Genomic DNA, 22,033 nt, shown 5'->3' with positions numbered 1-22,033 from the left:
TTTTAAAAACTTGTACGGTTTGATACCTGCAAGAGCAAAGAAACTACGCTTCAAGTTTAAGATGGGTGACACCGTCAGGATTTCTCGAATAAAAAGACAATTTGAAAAAGGATACGAGCAAAATTACACGGATGAATATTTTACAATTTCCGAACAGATACCGAGAGAACCACCGGTATATAAACTGCAAGACGCAGATGGTGAAAAAATAGAAGGTACGTTTTATGAACCGGAACTGCAAAAAATTATAGTGGGAAAAGACAAATCCTATAAAATAGAAAAGATATTGGAGGAAAAGATTCAAAATCGGAAAAAGATGTGTTTAGTGAAATGGGTGGGATGGCCTGATAAATTTAACTCTTGGATCCCAGCCAAGGATGTTGTGGATATTGTCAAAGAATAAATTGTTTCATTGGTAACAAATTGTTCATCATAAACTACGCACCATGGAAGAGAGCGGTTTCTTTGTGACTCTCCCCAGCAACTCTTCCAACGACATTTATCCAAATAATAAGATTTCTTGTTATACGACTAAATTTGCAAAACCCATCGAACTGACCGGTGACTGGGAGGTAGCGCTCACAGAGGTGCAATATCCACATACCTGGTACTCGTTGAAGGATTGGGAAAGCCTGTTTTTCATTCGCTTAAAGGATGGAACAAACAAAGAATTTTATACATGTCAAATGTATCATGGGTATTACGGCAACATAGAACATGTGGTTTATGAGATGAATAGAGTTTTAAAAAGTTTAGCTATTGACTTAAAAATTATTTACAATGCGCTGACCAACAAAATTCGCATGCAAACCGATAAGCCTTATACACTGGAGACTACTCCAGGAAATTTATCCCGCATACTCGGCATGGATCAAAACAAACCACTCACGCTTGATGACCCTGAAGCTCCTTATCCGGCCGACATTCATGGAGGATTTTACACCATGTACGTGTATACAGACATCATACATTATCAAAGGGTTGGGGATAGTTTTGTACCGTTGTTGAGGTGTGTACATATAAGAGGGAAAAACAACGAAATCGTCACAATAACTTATGATAAGCCACACTACGTACCTGTGAGTAAGAGTCTTATAAGCGATATTGTTGTCGAGGTAAAAAGCGACCAGGATAACCATATTTCTTTTCTCTACGGAAAATTTGTTGCCAAGCTTCACTTTAGACCGGCAAAACATTCTTTTCGGGTTTGAACAATGATTGGCGGAAGCTACATAGACCCTCAGACCTATGTGGACTATTACAAACATCAGGCAGGCAATGGACTTCCCGGGTTCCATGGAACCCCGACCATGTACGGATCGGGGTTCGGTGGAATCTTTAAAGCACTTTTTAGAATGGCTGTACCGCTTATTAAAAGAGGAATAACGATCGTGAAACCTCATTTAAAAACCGCAGCAAAGGGTATCGTAACTGACGTTGTGAGCAACATCGTATCAAACAGAGCTTCGCAAAAGCAGGAGGGGTCAGGACTAGCTGCAATTACACGCAAGAACACTAGGAGACCTCCAGGGAGGCGGATTGTAATAGTGAATAAAAAACGCAAGACCTCTGAGAAAAAGGTCAGACTGACAAAGACGGCCAAAAGGAAGAGCAGGAAGCGCTCTCCTTCCTTCTCCTTCAAACGAAGAAATCTGAACATATTCTAAAAGCAATGGCTTTCCTGCATAATCTTTCTTCAGAATGCACCAAGTCGGAATTGGATATTTTTACGCTGCCGTACACTCAAACTAGCATTGAAAAGTACACTTATGTCGAAATACCGCCTCTTTCGGCTGTGACGGACAACGGACCTTTGGAGTTTTACGTGGCTGGTAACGGTGAAGACTACCTAGACTTGAACAATACGTTTTTACATCTGAGGTGTAAAATCACAAATGCCGACGGTACAGATTTAGCTAACGATGCAAAGGTCGGAGTTGTAAACTATCCTATAGCGTCTCTTTTTTCACAAGTAGATGTTATGCTGGGTGATCGACTCATTAGTCAGTCAAGCAATACCTACCCTTACAGAGCTATAATGGAATTACTCTTAAATTACGGTAAAGATGCCTTGGAAACGCTATATACAGCAGGTCTGTTTTACAAAGACACAGCGGGTCATATGGAATCAACAGATCCTCAGGGTCAGAACAGTGGACTCAATAACAGGGCCCTTTTTAGCTCTGAAAGCAAAACCTTTGACTTGATCGGCCATATCCACTCCGATATATTTTTTCAGGATAAACTTTTACTGAATGGAGTTGACTTGAAAATTAAAATGGTGCGAAGTAAAGATGAATTTTGTCTAATGAAAGAAGGAGCCAGGGATTACACTCTTAAACTACTATCGGCTTCTCTCTATGTGAAAAAAGTTTCAGTTTCTCCGGCCGTCAAATTGGGTCATGCGCAGGCATTACTTAACGCGACTGCTAAATACCCCATCGAAAGAGTGTGCATGAAGACGTTCAGTCTACCGGCAGGGAGCCGTATATGTACACAAGAGAATTTGTTTCTGGGACCTCTCCCTAAACGTCTTATATTTTCGATCGTGGACAATCAAGCGTACTCGGGTGATTTTCGTTATAACCCTTTCAATTTTAAACATTATGATACAGAGTTTATAGCTCTTTATGTTGACGGAACACAATACCCTGCAAAACCATTTCAACCTAATTTTGAATCCGGTAACGTCGTCCGTGAATTTCAGTCTTTGGTTTTGGCATCCGGAAAACATCTTAAAGATCAGGGTCTTTCAATAAATCGTCAAGAATACACGCAAGGATACACGCTGGTTGCTTTCAACCTAAGTCCTGACGATGATTGCGGGCAGCATCTATCGCTCATAAAGTCGGGAAATATGAGGTTGGAGCTAAGATTTCGAAACCCTCTTCCGAGGACCGTAAATCTAATTGTATACGCCAGTTTTGATTCAATTTTGGAAATCAACAATCGACGAAACGTGCTCATCGATTATCAGTAAATCATGGACACCAGAGAACTTTTAGAGTTGATGAAAAGCTGTCCTTTTGTAAAAAAGATATTTTGCGGTGTTTTACCCTGTGACGAGTTACCTGAAGGTGTGATGATGCAGTTTCCTGCACTTTTCATCGTAAACACTCACCCCAGTCACATGCCTGGAGAACACTGGTTGGCAATATGTCTCAACGACGGTACTTCGGGAGAATTTTTTGATTCGTACGGAAACTCCCCAATTTATGAACTCTTTCCTGATTCTATTTATTCTTTTTTAAAAAAGAACTGCGTTGAAATAAAACACAACTCGAAGCAAGTGCAAAGCTTTGACTCAGTTTGCTGCGGACAACACTGCATATTCTTTTTATGTCACAGAGCTAAAGGATATTCTTTTAATCAAATTATGTCTTTGTACACCAATGATTTGAAAAGAAACGATGACATGGTTGTATCTTTTGTGAAAAAAATGTATCCTAGAGTAAATAAACACTGTGTCATGAAATGTGTTCAATGCGTTAACTCTGGTGAAAAATTTAGAATGTAATTCATAATGAAATAACGACTATGAAAATATAAAAATTCATTGTAAATGCATTTATTGAAATAAACAATAAGATTACAAAACATTTTTTACATTGCTTCATCATTATTACATCATTATATGCATACACACACACACACATTTAGAAATTTAACCATGTTGTAGGGTTAAAACTAGGAGACTTAAAAACTGGTTCAAAAGTATCAATTGAAGAGTCAGAGTCGCTACTTTTTGAACTTGGGGGTGTCGAAGCGGCGGGGGAAAACAAATACTCGGATTTCTTAATGTCCGATATTTTACGTCGAACGCCGACGTTAGGAATAGCTGAAAAGGGCATGTTTAAACCTGCCACGGCTTGTAACATTTCCGACCACCCTAGGGGTCTCCGATCATCAGACACTTTTTGAGGCGCTGTGAGGTTTTTAACCAAGTCCAACATGTGCGATCCTTTGATTGTTTTGCCTTTGAAAATAAATTCACCCTTGTCATTCCACGAAGCTACGTCGCTAGACTTTGATATTTTCTCCATGATGTAAGAAGCATTTTTTCTTGTTCTGGCTGCAACATTTCCAACAACCTCTTTTACAACGTCATCTTCGGATGAGTGATGATCCCTAGTCACATCCGTCACGGGATTATTTTCAGTTTCAACGGGTAGGGATAGTGTTAGCTGACTCTTTTGCTCATCCCCTTGTTTGACTAAACTTAGAAATCTTTGCAAGGATGAAGCGTAAAGTTTTGCCTTTTCATAAGGTGTCAAATCAGACCTGGACAGAATATGACGCATTGTTTCATCTAAATCATTTTCCACAGTATTTCTAACATTTTCTGTACCGCTTGTTATGGCTTTAAGCCTATTCAATTGATGTTGAGGTACCAAATACATTTTGTCCGCAGTTTCCATGCTATTTCCGTGGTCCTAACAAACTGCTAAGAAAAGGGACAGCTACACTTAGCAAAGGTAGAAGAAACCCTCCAGACTGATTAATAGACTTTCTTTTAGCTTCCACAGATTTTCTTTTATCAGCAAAAATCTTAATCGATTTCTTTTGCCTTTTCAATTGACGATACTGTTGCGACGTTAGAGGAATGTGTCCTCTCAGTAGATTAAGAGCTAATTCACAGATGGCTAGTATGAGGTCTCTGGGAGCATTGTGCAATATAAGCTTTCTTTCTCTAGGCGATGCTTGATATAGCGATCGCAACGTCTGGTAATTTCTTTGTAGTCGAGCGGACATTATGTCAAAAAACTTTTTTCTTGGGTATATAAACGGCAGGATTCTCCCAGGAAAACAACCCTGATCTGAGACGAAGTTCTTCTGGCGTTGATGCTTTCAAGTCTACAAATAAATACCCGTAAGGTCTGGCTGTGGCATCCTGGAAACACTCCAACATAAATTTTCCGTTTCCGGGATACATTTGACGCGCCAGCACACTGATCTGTAATTTGTCTCTAGGATTTTTAAATAGAACCATATAATTGGTGTTTAAATTTATAGTTCTGCTACTTTTCCCTTGAAAAAACAAACTTTGAACCAAATAGATGACGCTCAGGTTTCTATGGTGTGTATATTTTGTGAAAGCATTCTGTACCTCCAAATTATTACTAGCCGAAAGCATTAAATCATCAAAAATGACCAGGCTTGATGTGTGCGGTGGAAAAATATTATCGTCGCACAAAGAGTCGGGTATACCTTGAACAAAGCGAATGTTTACAACGTTCATCAACTCATCATAGAGAGGTTGCCAGCAGGAATAACACCATACAATTTGATCCGGAATTTTTGACATTGAAACCGCACAATTTTCTAGTAACGTTTTGATAAAAAACGATTTCCCGCTATTGCTGGGTCCACAAACGATACATGAAAAAGGAAGCTGAAGTCTAGCGTCAAACGAGTTGGGTATCACCATTTTACAAGGTAATTTTCTGTCAATAACCGTAAGGTAAAGTTGTCAAATCTGGCAGCAGAATACGCTTGTCATACACAACTCTGAACCGTTTCTTTTGTGGTTTGTTTTTCAAATGAAAGCCTCTTTTATCTTTTACAATTTGGTTATAAGACGTCATAATTTCAGCGTCACAGTCGGGGTTTTTAAAGGTTTTGTCAACCAGTTCTGTCAACGATTTCAAATTTACATATTGAGCATTGGTATAGTTTAACGTTATACCTTTGACCTTCATCACACTCTTTCCTTTGAGAGTGCGATACCCGTAGGTTTTTGGTCCCCCGCTAACAAATTCTACAATTTGATCACCGGCATCCAATTCACTCGTCAGACCCCCCAAGTAATCGCCTAGAGGCGGCATCCAATCACCCTGTTGACTTTTGAAAATCACAGAGTCTGTGTCCGTATAGAGACACCTCTGTTGGAGTCGATCCATCAGGTTGTACAGTTCAAGTCTAGCGTACGCTGTGGTAAAAATTCCTATAAAAACGTTAGCATTACTCGGTTTCAGAAACCTCTCATCACTGTATCGCCACTGAACCATCGCCACATCCTTGTTCAAAAATGAGAAATGACTTACATCATACACGTCAGAAAACATGTATTGTAAAAACTCGCTAGGGTCTTGGATTAGAGTCGTGTTTGACCTGTCGGATCTCTGACACATCTTTCCCCACAAGGAATTTAAAGCCAGTTTTGCTACAGATCTCTTGGCAGGATTTACAACTATGTGTGAAGGATCAAGTTCTATGCCTTCATTCTCGCGGTACTTTTCAACGTATTCTTTTTTGCCAACCTCATCAACTACCCAAGAGGGGTACCCTGAGCTTTCCTGTTTTGTTTTTAGAAACATTTTAATGTAATCTGCAAACAACTCATCCGTCTGGTTAGGAAAGTGCCAGATTTCGAAAACCTTCAGCACTCGGTAACCTTTCTCAAGAGCCTTCAAAACCTCTATGCTAGCCCAAGTTCCAGTCAGAGCCCTCTCCTCGTCCGTGTGGTTACAAATTTGCTGTTGTAGTTCAGCACACATTCTACACAAAGGAAACAGGAGCTTGCTTTTCACTCTAAAAGGAAGAACAGGAGCCCATAATCCTTTGGGAGGTAAGATTTTTAGTCTCATGAGACCGAAATAATCTTCCAACGGCTTAAAGTTGCGAAAGATGATAGTGGGGTGACCTACGGGGTACCTTTTTGTCTTGTTTACGTATGGATAGAGAGATGTGAAATCATAGTAATCTATTCTCTCACCGGGTTGAGCCACATAGTGTAAATGCAACGCATTTGTACGACCGCCAAACAGAGCGTCTCGCGGCTTCATTCGCTCAGGAAAGTCAAAGTGATCGAGAAATTTTTTAACATCATGATTTGACCTTTTCATCTCATTCCATGTATGTTCCCATATTACTGTGACGTGCAAGTTGTGAGTGTTTTGTAAAATCTGAATCTTTTCCAAAGACTGCTGCAAAATTTCACCAAAGGTTTGGTAAGTCTTACTTAGAGGATGAGTCAGGTTTGAAGGGAAGCATTTGTCACATCCGTGATAAAAACATCCGAGAAACTCAAAAGCTTTTCGGACACCACCATCTTCAAAGTAACCGTCTACAAAGTAGTTGCCAATCTTTACCTCGCCTTCATTAAGGGCATGCTGAATGGGTATATTGTCTCTGTCAGAGATGTATTCAAGCCATTGTATTGCGGGTGTGGAGAATGATTTCTGCCTATTGATGTAATTGTCCAGAGGCGGAATGGTTAACATGTTCTCAGGCAGGAAGTTGGTTCTAAAGATTTTCAAACATACGCTAGCTATGGTGATGCACTTGAACGGATCTACACCCGTACTACTTAGTATCTCATTCCTGAAAGCCATGCACCCCATTCTGAGTATGCGAACATCATTTTGACAATAAGCAACCAACTCTTGCTTAAAGTCAAAGACCTTTCCGTCGAGTGTTTTGTACCACTCAAAAAATTCGTCTCTCTCTTTTGACATCATGCTATCTACACCGTAAAACTCGGGATGTGGATATGGACCTACATAGTTTTGATTTTTTTGGGTATTCCAGAAATGCGGAAAATACCCCTTTTTTTCAGCCGTGAATCCCATAGCCTTGGGAATTGCGCTAAGTTTCATGGGCAGAAACGAGAGACTGTCGATGTATCTCTGATCAAACTTTTTATCTTCAAAGCACAAGATTTTACCACCTTGTGCTATGAGGCAAGGCGTAACACCTTCTACGACTAAACGGTTCAACAGTATGTAGGAATCGTACCCTCTAGCGTTGTGGGCTATAAAAGTATAACCTTTGTATTTGTTCCTCCGAAACTTTTTGAAAAATGCGGAAACACAATCGGTACCTTCAGCAGACCAAACATTACCTTTAAAATCAATGCAACATATATAGTTTGCTACGTGGTAGCCCGTCTCCTGATTAGATTCAAAATCATAAAAGATGTACTTTTCATCCGACTGTTCTCGTTTTAAAGGTTCCATAAAACATTGATGATCAAAGTTAGACTCAATTTTAGCGCCGCAGTGTCTACACAGGGCTTTACGACACTCGTGTTTTTTTGAACCACGATCCTGCAATGTGTTGCACCCGGTACAGTAGAACCTAGTTTTACACAAAGATTCATCCGTACCATTCTGAGATTTATGCTTTTGAAAACAATACTGGGATCTACAGATCCTCAGACAGTCTTTGCACTGTACAGTTTGCTTAGCACGTTTGGGACATTCGCTGTCGAGACACACGTTGCAGTGGTAATCACATTTATGATGTTTCTTATCGTTAAATCCTGCATAACAGTAAGAACATACGTACGTTGTACCTAGTACAGCTTTGAGGTTTTTCACTCCATAATAATGATTCTTGTGCAAAAACAGAAACAAGGTTTTGCTGTGGGGTGTTTTGGTAGTCTGAAAAAAAGAATACCCTTTTTTGACCTTGGTGGTTCGGAACAACACTACAATTTTGCAATTCAACTTTTGCTCAAATCGTGTAATGTCTGCAAAGCTAACCGTATCATTTACAGATAATCCTACATCAGATTGTAATTGTCTCGCGTTTTGTTCTATTTGATAATCACTTTGTTCCGGATTCAGCAATTTGGAAACGCTTAAAGCAAAACAAAGGTTGTCACGGTTATCAAAAACGTATAGATGTCTAATTTTTTGTTGTACAACGTCAGAATTGAACATCTTGGACATACTATTGCGTGTACCACCATGTGGTGCATGTACAATTCGAATCACCAGTTCTATAGTTTCATCAGAAAGTATTTCAAACCTACTCTGTATTGATTTTTCTATCATGGTCAGAATCGAATCGAGTTCTATGTTACCGTTGATTACCTCAACACGAGATGAAACATTGAGAGATTCGCCTTGTATTTCAACATGAACTACGTCACGTGGGCCTACTTTAGCGTTCCCAACTTCAAGCATGCGGTTTAAAACCTCCAACACATAGTTGTAAAAATCCCCAAATGAATCAACGTTTCCTAATGAGGAAAAGTTTATCCTCCGTCTAATTTCTGTTGTATTGAAGTTGTCTATACGATTTATAACTATGTTTGGATCTAAAACATGTCCGGGTTGATCATCTCTCCCAAATCCCATTTGCTCTCCCTCACTCACACTAGGCATCTGATGTATTTCCGGCTGTTGCTCATTACAATTGTTGAGTGTATGGATATACTCTATTTCATCAGTAGATGGAGAAGGGCTATTTGAAACATTCTCGTTAACAGGACTACTTGGTAAAATGTGTGAATCCTGACCCATGTTTGCAAGAATTTCATTTAATCTCAAGAGACTCTGGTTTAGTTGTTGTAATAATTCCTGAGATGTTTCAAACGAATCATTTATAGGGGATGGTACAGTGGCGACACAAGGTTGTGGTTCTGTCATGCTTTCATTCATCTCATTTATCATTTCCATTAGAAAAGGGTTCAGAGCTGTGCATGTGTTGTGCTGCGTTAGAGCGGTTTGAATGATGGATAGATTTTCTGACATATTTTCAAGATTAGAAGCTAATTCATGATCCCTGTGTTCATCAATAGACCCCAATCTTTCGTTAACCTCATTAATCTCATTTACCATTTCTAACAGAAAAGGGTTCAGAGTTGTGTTGTGTTCTATTAACGCATTTTGTATGTTGGTTAAGCATTCGCTTAATCCCGAAAACAAATTGTATGGTGTTTCTGATGTATTTTCTAGATTAGATACAATTTCAGAGCTGTGTTCATTATTAGAAGTCAACCTTTCATTACTACCATTAATCTCATTAACCATTTCTAACAGAAAAGGGTTCAGAGCTGTGTTGTGTTCTACATGATTTGTTTGTAGGTTTGAGGTACTTGGTTCACTGATTAATGAATGTGGGTTATTGTTTGTTTCATTTGAATAAGGTGAATTGTTGGATTTTTTAGATTTATTCTTATTTAACAAAGAATCACAACCGGGGCGTTTCTGCGACATTATTATCTATATCCTCAACACAATGTCTAACCAAGAGCATTACACGGTCTGTAAACAAAGGTAAAGCCAACCTAAATTCCTCCCGTGATCTGCTTGCAGCTGCACGTTCCAGCCTCCGTAGCGAAATTTCCACGGCCCTTTTCAGATATCGAAAGTCGTACAGGTCGTCCAGTTCGCATTCTTCTTGTTGTTGGAGATCTGTAATACAAAAAAAATAAAAAAATAAAAAAAATAATTGAATTATTATTGCTGTATGCATGAGTGTGTGTGTGTGTGTGTGTGTGTGTGTGGGACTGTTGAAGACCAGGAGCCATGGGCCCCAGGGGTGGGGGCTATGGGTGGAGTGTGTGTATGTGTGTGTGTGTGTGTGTGTGTGGGACTATTGAAGAACAGGAGCCATGGGCCCCCAGTGGTGGGGGCTATGGGTGGAGTGTGTGTGTGTGTGTGTGTGTATGTGTGTGTGTGAGTGTGTGCACGTTATTTAACAAAGGATAATTATTACATAATTTCAAAATTTGACTCACTAGGTGTAGTTGGTCGGTAATCATTTGATTGTTGACTTGTCACTATGGAAGGAAAAGAGAAAACATGTTTTACTTTTTCGCCATTCCCTGTAAGAGTAAGCCTGTATGTATAAGTTTCTTACCAGAATTAACATCATCAAATTGTAGATTGTCAGACAAAGCCGGACTGTTTCCTATCGAAAAAAAAGATTTCAATTAGCGCACGTTATTTAACAAAGGATAATTATTACATAATTTCAAAATTTGACTCACTAGGTGTAGTTGGTCGGTAATCATTTGATTGTTGACTTGTCACTATGGAAGGAAAAGAGAAAACATGTTTTACTTTTTTCGCCATTCCCTGTAAGAGTAAGCCTGTGTGTATAAGTTTCTTACCAGAATTAACATCATCAAATTGTAGATTGTCAGACAAAGCCGGGGTGAAACTGTTTTCTAATGAACAGAAAGAATATTTAGAATATTTTAAATTAAATATTTACATATATTACATATTTCATTAAGTTTCACTCACCGTGAATGGTTAATCCGTAGTTACTAGGTTCCGGATGAAAAGCTATAGAAAATATAAATAAACATTTGAGTTTCATATTGAAGGAAACAAATCATCATGTTTGAAATTAAATAATTATTTTTAATCAAAAAGTAATAAAAACTTACTTTGAAATGGATGATATAGCACACTTTCGTCTGTCACAGCATCACAGTCTGTCACAGTTTCAACAATGAAACATTCTGATCCTAAAATAAAATAAAAGATGAATGTATATACTACATATTTCATATATTACGTAGAAAAGTAGTCTTAAATATCACTTACATTCGATTTTGCATAGGATACATAGAACAATGTTAACTACTCACATTAATTAAGCTGAAAGATGAGTGATTCCTATTAAATTCCTATTAAACCATAAGAAACAGTCATTTAACTACTTAAAGGTAATTTTAATAAAAGTAATATATTGTGATAATTTCATATTAAAAGTTTTTTCTCTCACCAAAGTCCATATTGCGGTTGAAATCAAGGAGCGTCAAAGCGTTTGAGGTCTTCAAGCGTCTGTGTTGGCTCCAGAATGTAAATTGTGGATTACCAACGGGTTTTTATACAGTGATTTTGATTGATGACCTCAGGTTATGACATCACAGAAAAGAGTGGGAGGTGTGTGGTGTGTGTGAGTTTGTGTGTGTGTTTCATTTTTTTTTTTTAACAAAGGATTCAAAACATCAAAAGACACTGCTCTGTTTTAAATTTTGCTGATCTGATCAGAACATTCATTAAAAAACAATAGACTGAGGATTGTAAACCAATCCTGGGTAAATGGTTTACTGCATTTACCCCCGGCTGTTGAATCATCAATAGTCTATACTCTGTTGGGAGTCTGGAATCCCTTTTAGCCAGTTGCGCGTGAAGCAACATGTGAGAATCAAACAATGGGCTAGTTCACTAGTTCCTTTACCCATCAATACACTGATTGATCTAACTAATTCATATCTTACTCTCAGGAAACCGCCACCCCCCCACCCCTTAACTCCACCAGCAACCACTTACCTCTCTAACTATCTCAACTCACATGAAAGAGAGGTAATTTAGCTAAAGTATAGAAAAGTATAGGCTAAAAAAGTATTAAAATGTAATATAAAAGTTTAATGTTTAAGAATATAATTAATGTTGGTTTTGTATGTTTGACAATAATCAGAAAATCTATTTGTTCATATAGAACAGACTGTCAATTATTGCGAAGTAGACACGATTCATTCTTTTAAAGTCTTCTGAATTAAAAACAACCTGGAAATCGCACGAGTGCAGGTCATTTTCAATTGCATAGCATTTTAAATCTTGAATGACACTGAGGCTTACATTACATCCGAGGCTTGTCATAACCGGCGCGAGATTAAAACGCCTAGACTTTCCTGTATTCAGAGGTTTCCAAATTAAATTCATGTTCTCCTGAAAAAATGGGCTGCATTCTGTATTTCTGTAATTGACGTAGGCATTAAAAACAGAGCAGTGTCTTCTGAAGCTAAACCATTCTATATGGTTCAAAGTAAAACGAGCTGAGGCATCATCGTATCTATCCGTTTTTCCGACGTACATAGCAACGCTATATATATCCTTAAGAAAAACAAAACCAAAGTAAGTTCCATCTGACAAACGCCAGACTTGAGTCTTGAGCGCTCCTTGAGCGATTGGTTCAGGAATGCTCTCCCTTGTTCGGTACCTTTTTAGATTCTCGTCATCGTGCTCTTCTTCTACAGATCCTCCCATATGGTCTAACGCGTAGGATTTCTGGCTTTCATCCAGACGGTCCGGGTTCAAATCCCGGTATGGGAAGCTTTGGTTTTCAGCAACCTCAGAAACACAAGCCATTGCTCCGTTCTCTCGGTCCTTCACACATCTCGCTAACTCTTAAATACACATTTCACTCGCAGGCTTGCTGTGATTGCTCCATAGGAATAACAACCTTATTGGTCAATACTTTTGGCGGGAATTTTTTTGACCAATCAGGACAATCTGAATAATGATGGGGGCGGGGCTGGGCGGGACGGGAAGAGGTGGGGATGGGGCAGGAAGGGCGGAGGGATGGGCGGGGCGGTGTGTCACCATGGTTTAAATTACCTCATATCCAAAACATGAATGACGAATGGCAGGGGTAATTACAGATGATTGAAAACATAATTACCGGAGACTCGTAGTCATTGATGTCAGAAAAATAATTAAGAGAGTTCAAGGGTCAGGGGATCTGAGGGGTCAATGGTAATTACAGATGATTGAAAACATAATTAATAACTGACAGCATCATAGGGTGATCTGAGGGGTCAAATGTCACATTCCAGAAAAGGAGGCACGGGGTGTGGGGAGGGGTCAAAGGGCACATGGCAAAGGTCAAAAGTAATTACAGATGATTGAAAACATAATTAATAACTGACAGCATCATAGGGTGATCTGAGGGGTCAAAGGTCACATTCCAGAAAAGGAGGCATGTGCTGTGGGGGAGAGGTCAAAGGGCAACTAGCAAAGGTCAAAAGGTCACCTGTCAAAAAGTTTGATTGATAGTGCAAAGGTCAAAAGGTCACCTGTCAAAAAGTTTGATTGACAGTGCCCCTTATTATCTCTCTCATCTCTGGGCTCCCTAACCTCTCTCCTCTAACTGTTTTCCTCAACTCATCTTCTCCAACTCCTTCTCCCACTCCTTCTCTAACTGCTTCTCCTCCAACTCCTCTGACCTGAACTACCAAAACTCAACTGGCAACTGCAACTGTGTCTGCCCAGTTTAACTATTAGACTCTGTGGCCTGTTTGGCCTTCGAGCTATGATTGGCCCTGTGGCCCAAATGTCTGTGTTTTGATTGGTCTAGGAGCAATTTCAAACTTTGGCAGGGAAGATCTTATTCACAAAGGGCCATAAAACCCCCCCTCGCTCACATGGTCAGCATGCTTCAGCATTTTTCTAATAGATCAAACCAAAAGAAAACTCAATTAAACAGTGGATCAAAATACATTTTTCAGCATATCAGTTTGTGAGGATAAATTCAGGAAACAACAATCTTACAATTGAATCACAATAAATGTAATATATATATATTTTGCCCACAAACAGTTTTGTAATACTCAAGATAATCTTAGGAATACAATGATGGATGGTACTCTGTCAGAAAGAGATCAAGAGTCATGTTATTATTTAAACCCAATTAAATCACTTAAAAGATAATACCTGGTTAAACCACTGATAACCAAATAAAGCTAAATTATCAAATGCTAGTTAAACCTGGTTGATTCAGACTTGAATGTGTAGAAAAATTGAATCAGGACACATCCAAACACATATACCATATACCAGACACATATACCATTATCTAGTAAACATTCTATAAAACACATTTTTTTATATAGTCAATATAGATGTATTTTAAGCAAAATCTTCTGAGTGAGAAATTCCTCCCCTCTGCTGAGTGTTCAGATAAGGCTTGGTCCTTGCCTGTCTGAATTTACGACGGTGGGGGAAGGAGTTCTTTCTGCACCCCACAGAATTTGAGCCTGCAATGTTGAAAATGGAATCCCAAGCTTAGAACATTTCTCTTAATTTCATTAATCTTATTTCTAAGTGATTGCAGAAATAACTAGGCACAAACCCCTAAATTGGTACAACATTTGGTGAATTAACAATTTCCAAGGCATTAATTAAGTTTTGACACTCTCTTAAGTCCGCAGTCCCGTCCTAGTGATGGTGTTGCAAATGTTCCAAATGTTTACATTAACTCCGAGGTTTATGACTTGGAGGAATGTAAACAGAATTTTACCCTAAACTCGCATTTAGGGCTCTTGAGCGAGGCTGAGTGAAGAAATAGTCAGTAAATGTCATTTTGAAATTTAAGGTTGTTTGAAAAAAAAGATTACTCCAAGGTTTTTTTAGAGTGTTCTGGGTTCGAAGTTTCCTTATAGGCCGTAAAGTGGGGGTAGTGTGTGTTTGTGTCCAAGCAATGAAGAAATCCTCTGGTTAATCCACTACACACAGTAGCAGCACTCTCAATCTAAAAGGCAAACAGAGGCATACACGGAAAAAACATTAAATTAAACCACCTGCTTGTATGTACCGTACAATCTTTGTCTATTTTCAGCTCCACACAGGTGCACTTTGAAGTCCTACAATTTGGTTATTGCTGCATAAGGAACCAGGGCTTCAGTATTTAACTATCTGCATAGTTGGTTTGCAAGTATATAAAAACATAGCACAAGAATTAAAGCAATGTGTTTTTGTAGATTATGTATATGTATATATATATATGCCTTAATCCTACTCCATGTACAATCACACAGTAGTAAACATTAATTATTCTCTGTATATGATGAAACTAAAGATTTTTTCAAGACACTGCAGAAACTAATCACCACACCCTGCCCTACCATGGTCCTTACCTCTCTCAAAGCTTGCCCTATTTCATCTTCTGTAATTATATCAACTGTTGCCTTGAATGAAGACTGGCCTGCAAGGTAATCTACAAGATCTTCTGAGAGGAAATGTGGGCCTGGACCTCCATGCACAACTGAAACTGCTATCATCTTTCCTGCCAAGTAGCACTCATCCTCCCTCACAGCTGTGAATGAAAACCATTAATCTACACTCAGATATTCTACATAATTCATTGGCATCCAAAAGCAGCTCAACAAATTATTGCTTATGCCTGGCTCACACAAAACGATTTTTTAAATCCTAACCGATGTTGAAAACAGAAGAGTCCACACACCAACATATTTTCCACCCACTGTTCTGTCTTTAATTGTACTTAGTCATTATACCCCCAACAACATTATTTGGCCCAAGTTAAACCCCACACACTAAGACTACACACACCTATCCGCCAGCTATCATCCTCAAAATCTTGCAGGAGTTTCATGCACACTAAATTATCCTCTAGTGTGAACCAGGCATAAATATCTCTGAACAAGCATATTAGTGATGCAAAAAAGTTTCAATCACTTATCTATAAGCATGCATACCATTTGCATTATAGACCAAGAAACGTTGTCCTGTTGGTCCATCAAAAATTGGCCGATCTTTTAGATGATTCATTAGTAGAGTTAGAAACTCTCTTCTTGGGCCACCTGTATCAATTCCATCTTCAAAAACAGCAGCATCATCAGTAAATCTGACCAGCATATCACATGCTTCTGAATACGTTGCACGCTTAAAACCTCTGACTGCTCCATCCCAAACATTTGACCTTGAAATGTTGAACCGGCTGACTCTTCCATGATCAATGGGATGTGCCAGGTTTGTGATGATTTCAGGTAGTGTAACGTCTACCTCCTCCCTAAAATTACACAGAGTGACGTATATGAGTGGAAATTACAGACAGTACACATATTTGCAAAGCAATGTACAATACGAGCAGTATTAATTTTGGCATTATTTTAATAAGAACCATGGCATAGGGGTGTGCCATATCGTATCGTACGCAATAATATTGAAAACATTTTTGAATATTGTGAATGTTATGGTATGATATTTCAGGGTATAATATCACCCATCCCTAATTATCACATGCCGCAAAAGGAAAATTCACACTGTTCTCATTTCCTATTGTATATCTACTAGAGACAGATTATATCTGTCCAGTATAATTTTTTTTATTTAATCCTGGATATATGGAGTGCATTATTAGTATCAAGACATTCTGGATCCTTAACGTCTGTTACAAATCTGATGAAAATGTATGTATTTTTTATCTCAGTTAGGGGTGTGGCATATGACATAATATAATATAATATAATATAATCAAATTTAATTTTCATTTTGTTGCATAGTGTTTTCTTGAAATAGTTTTTTAATTCAGTGTTTTGTTTTATTCTTTATCACGAAAAATACCATGAAATGTCGTGATATTATTTTAAGGCAATATCACCAAGCTCTACAATGGCATAAACATCTGTTGAAACCTATTTTTAACAGTGAAAATGAGACTAAACAGAAAACAAAACGCTATGTGCATAAACAAGAACATTTTAGTTTTAACTGAATAAGGCTTGACCGAAATGTTTTTAGATTTACTCATCTAAAGAAACTAACTTGCGAAAATGCCACCCCACTGTAGTAATTAATTTTTTTATCAGCTATGGCTAAGAGAAAAAAAAATTAACAGAATCAGTCAATAAATTGTAGCTTACTTGTTCACATCTGGTACACTCTTAACATTTACAGGAATGGGCTCCTCAACTTCCTCAACACATGGTGCATAAAGGTCTGTGTATTTACTGTAGAAGAATTATCATTGTTAAAAGGCTACTCAACCCAATTTACAATAGTTTTTTTTTGTAATTCTTTACAAAACAATTTACAAGTTGTCAGTAGATCCCTGAGTGTTTTGTGAGTTAACTTTGAGTTATTTTAAAGATATTTTAGAAACATGTTCTTCATCTAGTCTACCTTTCACCATATTTTTTCATTAGCTTTTTCTGAATATACCTGTAACAAGTAGACCTGACCAGACTGCATCCAGGTGCATCCAGAGAATCCTCAGTATCCGATATTACGATCTGAAAAATAGAGGGACAAATGAGCTTAAGCGAAATGTCTAAACACAAATCTGAAGGCCAAGAAATTGACACAGAGTGTTCTTTAATACCTGCTCAGGCTTAACTATAGCGGAATGTCCCACTACACCTCTGAAAATAATAGAAAATAATATTTCAAAGCAAGTTCAAGTTCAAGGTTTGACACGTGCAGTGCTGTGAAAACGTATTTGCCACCTGCATGTAAATAATTAAACTTTTTTATCAGGAAATATATATTACAGTTATTGTAAGTGTAAGCATTTGTTTTATAAATTCATAAAAAAAAAACAGAAACTAATTCAAAGCATTAGTCTGTGTTTTTCAGTTGCTACAGGACTCTTTAATGACTGACAGAAGTTTTAACCAATCATAGCTTTTTAAAATGCAATTTTCCAGACTGATGGTATAAAACATGTTTTCAGTTATTTTACCTTTTTTTGTTAAGTACATAACTCCACGTGTTCATTCATAGTTTTGATGCCTTCAGTGAGAATCTACAATGTATATAGTCATGAAAATAAAGAAAACGCATTGAAAAAGAGAAGGTGTGTCCAAACTTTTGGCCTGTACTGTACATATATTCTTTCATCCAGAGACAGTTTATCTAGTCTCAATGTAAATTCAAAGGTTTTCTCTAAATATGCAAACTCATCACATTATTGGCTTACAGACCAATGACTTACATTAACAAATTTTCACTTACACCACATCATCAGGTTTGTTCTTTGGTGTACTTTGGTTCTGGGGTTCAAAAACCTGAAGAAACAAATTACAATTCTCAAACGAGCACGCACACTCCCTCACACTCCCTCACACTCACACACGCACACTCCCTCACACACACACACACACACACACACTGGTATATAGTGTTTATGAAGACACTTTCTGAAAACCAGTAACCATCATGGTTTAGGAGGACACACCTTTCCTGATGTCCAAACAATAAAAGCTACATGCCAAAATATCATATTTTGTCTCATTAAGATACATTCCACTTAAATGTTTAAGTTTATTAAATAAAATAATTGAAATGCACCTGACTTTGCACCTGACGTTTTACAGGTTTGGGGGGACAGGACAAAACATGGTTTAGGGGGACTGTTTACATAAAATACACATACACAGGGCCTGATTGTGGTTTACAGGGTCAAACATGGTTTAGGGGGACATTATAAATGTTTATATAAATGTATTACTTATGATTGGAAATCATAAGAATAGGTAAAAACAGTGTTGCATTTTATTTGACTGCAGATCGTATGAACTCAAGGTATTCCATGCTCTATCTGGTCAACTTAATTTTATTTGTAAACATACGTCAATTGCGGCATTTCAAGCCTGCAACCCATCCAAAGAGTTTGCATTGTAAATCATTTACCATTTTATAATGTTACCATTTCTTCCCAAAACATTTAAAAGATGTTTTGGCACTGAGGATACCAAACAATGAAGTGTTTCTCAGATGATAGCATTAATACTTCATCAAAGAACTGTACTGACACACCCCCATGCCATGACAGAAATGTCTTGGGTTCATACTCTTTTCATACTGCCTTTGGCCTTGTTGCTGATAAGAGTCTGAATGGTCCTTTTCATCTTTGGTCAATAGCAAATATAGGACTGGAGTGGTAACAATTAATACATTGAGACATTGGAGATTTGAACAATATGTAAAGCTTTAATATTTATTTTTATATTTTATATTGAAAATATTTTATTTGACAGCATAACTGCAGGTGAATTATAAAAAATGTATTGTAATGATTATCAGTTAAGTTTTACTCTGAATGATGTATGATGTATCATATGCAGTAAAATTCAGAACAGTTTGCAGTACTGCTTTTATCATGTATGATCTCACATGAGTCTCTTCAGACCTTACAACTAATATCAGTGAGGGTTCTGTATTCAACTAGCAATCCCCCTTCAGGGTTCTATACAGATCTGGCAACTAGGAGTGTGCGATATATATCGTCCACGATAATATCTTAATTGCTGTGTTAACGATGTGCAATCTGATGTTATCAAGTATGCTATTCACTGAGGAAAAAACAACAATCAAAGCCCATTGACTCCACGCATCTAGTGTTAGTATAGGTTGCTACGCGTGTGCATTGAGTGTCCTACATTGTACTAGCATATGCTAAAGCTAGCGTTAGAATAGCTGGCTAAAACAGCACTGAAAGTGAATGAATACACTGCGCCAGAGTAAAACGCTCAGACACCACCAGCATCTCAGTCTACTACCCTGGATTTAATTACCGGACGAGGATCAGCTTCACTCGTGTGGAGCTCGGTTTGGACTCGAAAAGCCGGACATTATTCTAAACACGGTGACATGTAAACTCTGTAAAAACTGCTTGACATTAAAGATAGCTCGACAACTAACTTAACCTGTTCCATCATCTCCGTACAAACCATCAGACAGAGTATGAGTAATATGAAAAGCTTCTGGATCCCACTGTCCAAGACGAACCTAAACCACCTAGGTAAGGTATCCAAAACACAAACTCAGCAAACTTCAGAGTCACTCTATAAAAAAAGTGCCTACGACAAAAAAGGCAGCAGATGGCAAGAGAGAACAAATGCAGTTAAGTACAAATGAAAATGTATAAGATATTACTTGTCTTCTAAATATAAGGCAGCTAAATAAATAGAAATATTTTATTACGATTAAGTTTATTACGATTTAAATAGCCATGTTCTGTATTTCAGTTATGAAGAGTACTTATCTTGGACACGTGTTCATTTTAAAGTGTGTTTAAAATGTTCTCATTGATTTGTTGTAAATTTTTGCGAAGAAAATCAGGTAGGCCACATGCCTTGCACATTCTTGAAATGATCTGTATACTGATCTGTACACTGTTAATAAGTAAATAAATTGCCTTAAAATTGTTTTGTGCGCGCGCATTGAGACATATTTAACTCCTGACAAGAAATCATTGTGCTGTTTTAAAATTTCTCAAGATCTTGTGCCGTCTATATATATATATATATATATATATATATATATATATATACATACAGGGGTTGGACAATGAAACTGAAACACCTGGTTTTAGATTGACCCTGTGGAGCTCCCGACGGACAGTTCTGGTACCCTGGATACCGTGGCTCTTGATACATCACAAAGACTTGCTGTCTTGGTGCACGTTTTGCTGGAGCATCTGTGACCAACAATTTGTCCTCTTTTGAACTCTGGTATGTCACCCATAATGTTGTGTGCATTGCAATATTTATAGTAAAACTGTGCTCTTACCCTGCTAACTGAACCTTCACACTCTGCTCTTACTGGTGCAATGTGCAATTAATGAAGATCGGCCACCAGGCTGCTCCAATTTAGACATGAAACCTAAAATCCCACACTAAAATGACAGGTGTTTCAGTTTCCTCTATGTATGTATGTATGTATGTATGTATGTGTGTATATATATTTTCTGATTTCTGCCCTAAACGTTTGTTATCTTGACCCGCAAGTTGCGTGGCGCAGCGATATGAATGACGTGCGGAGCTGCAGAGAAGTTCGCGTGTAGCATGGCCACAGACCAGCGCTACGTAATTATAATACCATACAATTACATTACATTTATCACCTGTGCAACATCACAAAGATCACAGTTTGCTTTGTTACTTTGCTGTATTGTGATTATTATCATTAAAAGCGTCATAGACCGTTTTCCTGAAAGCGGTGGGAATTCGGCTCGGGCAGACAGTCTAATCACATGTGAAGCCTAGTGATAGGTAGGTACTCATTGCTGGATCTTCCTTGTTTGGATTTATGCTGCTTTTCTCGGTTCTTTAGGTTAGAGATTCAGTGGCTGCTTCACCTGAAGCTTCAGGGTATTTTGCTGTTAAAGACTCATTTATCTATGATGTGTAAAACACATAGCACAGGACAACCCCTCCCCTCAGACTCTCGCTAATAACACAGTACCTCCTGTGACTGAACTACACCAAACCAATCAACCAGCTCCAACTAAACATGCTTTATTTTACAAATAATTAACTGTTTATCAACTTCGCATCTTACATTACATTTGCTGAACTATTTTTTTATTTAAAATAATTTTTACTTTGTAAAATAGAAATAGAAAATATTTTGCCCTATGGCCCCCTTTTAGATATTTTAGGCACTTTTTCATGGTAATGCTTACATCATTTGTAATGTCCTGCTTCCCTAGTGTATATTTAAGGTCTCGGTAAAACGCATAATCCACCAGAGATCAGATTTAAACCTGTAATAACTTACACAAGACAGCTAACGTTAACTAGCTAATGTAAACACAGCAGTAGCTCTTTGGCTGAGATACGGTGTCTGCTCTGGGGCTGCTAGTTCAGCTCTACCTCTGGGTGTTTCTCGAGCCAAGGAGGGCGGGGCTATGAACGGCCATCTACGTAGTCAGCCCCTGTGCATCAAAACAGATTGTTTTTCTCAGGGGTTTCTTTCCTTAGCTACTGCCGACAGTGTGGGCTGCAGAACAGTTTAATGTGCAATTGTACACATACAAC

At 38.1% G+C, this 22,033-nt stretch overlaps 2 protein-coding genes and 1 non-coding gene across 11 annotated transcripts in view; 2 read left to right on the top strand and 1 right to left on the bottom strand.

Annotated features, from left to right (window-relative positions):
- The window catches only part of LOC111196344 (zinc finger protein 658B-like), a 298,411-nt gene that overhangs the window by 74,664 nt on the left and 201,714 nt on the right, over positions 1-22,033 (top strand). The window lies entirely within an intron of this gene.
- LOC125801098 (uncharacterized) lies at positions 3,553-11,990 on the bottom strand. Of its 8 annotated transcripts, XM_049476916.1 has the most exons (8): positions 11,470-11,990; positions 11,333-11,371; positions 11,129-11,209; positions 10,983-11,024; positions 10,847-10,903; positions 10,724-10,765; positions 10,594-10,644; positions 3,553-10,145 (listed from the first exon to the last, which is right to left on the bottom strand). In XM_049476916.1, exon 8 carries the CDS (start codon positions 9,945-9,947, stop codon positions 5,448-5,450), a length of 4,500 nt encoding a protein of 1,499 aa, XP_049332873.1. In that variant the 5' UTR covers positions 9,948-10,145; positions 10,594-10,644; positions 10,724-10,765; positions 10,847-10,903; positions 10,983-11,024; positions 11,129-11,209; positions 11,333-11,371; positions 11,470-11,990; the 3' UTR covers positions 3,553-5,447. The 8 variants fall into 8 exon arrangements, with proteins under 8 accessions (XP_049332873.1, XP_049332880.1, XP_049332879.1 ...); XM_049476923.1 differs by adding an exon at positions 10,472-10,513 and having other exon boundaries at positions 11,129-11,990; XM_049476922.1 differs by lacking the exon at positions 11,333-11,371 and adding an exon at positions 10,472-10,513 and having other exon boundaries at positions 10,724-10,903.
- On the top strand, positions 12,732-12,803 carry trnae-uuc (transfer RNA glutamic acid (anticodon UUC)). The gene has a single exon. It is a non-coding gene; the product is annotated as a tRNA-Glu (tRNA).

Source organism: Astyanax mexicanus, chromosome 4 (genome assembly GCF_023375975.1).
Source record: "Astyanax mexicanus isolate ESR-SI-001 chromosome 4, AstMex3_surface, whole genome shotgun sequence".
Lineage (NCBI taxonomy): Eukaryota > Metazoa > Chordata > Actinopteri > Characiformes > Acestrorhamphidae > Astyanax > Astyanax mexicanus.
Note: the sequence above shows the minus strand (reverse complement) of the source record. Positions and strands in the feature narration are given on the sequence as shown.

Bases quoted from the DNA above. Each gene is read 5' to 3' on its own strand.
- LOC125801098 (XM_049476915.1), bottom strand. From the start codon at position 9,947: ATGTCGCAGAAACGCCCCGGTTGTGATTCTTTGTTAAATAAGAATAAA.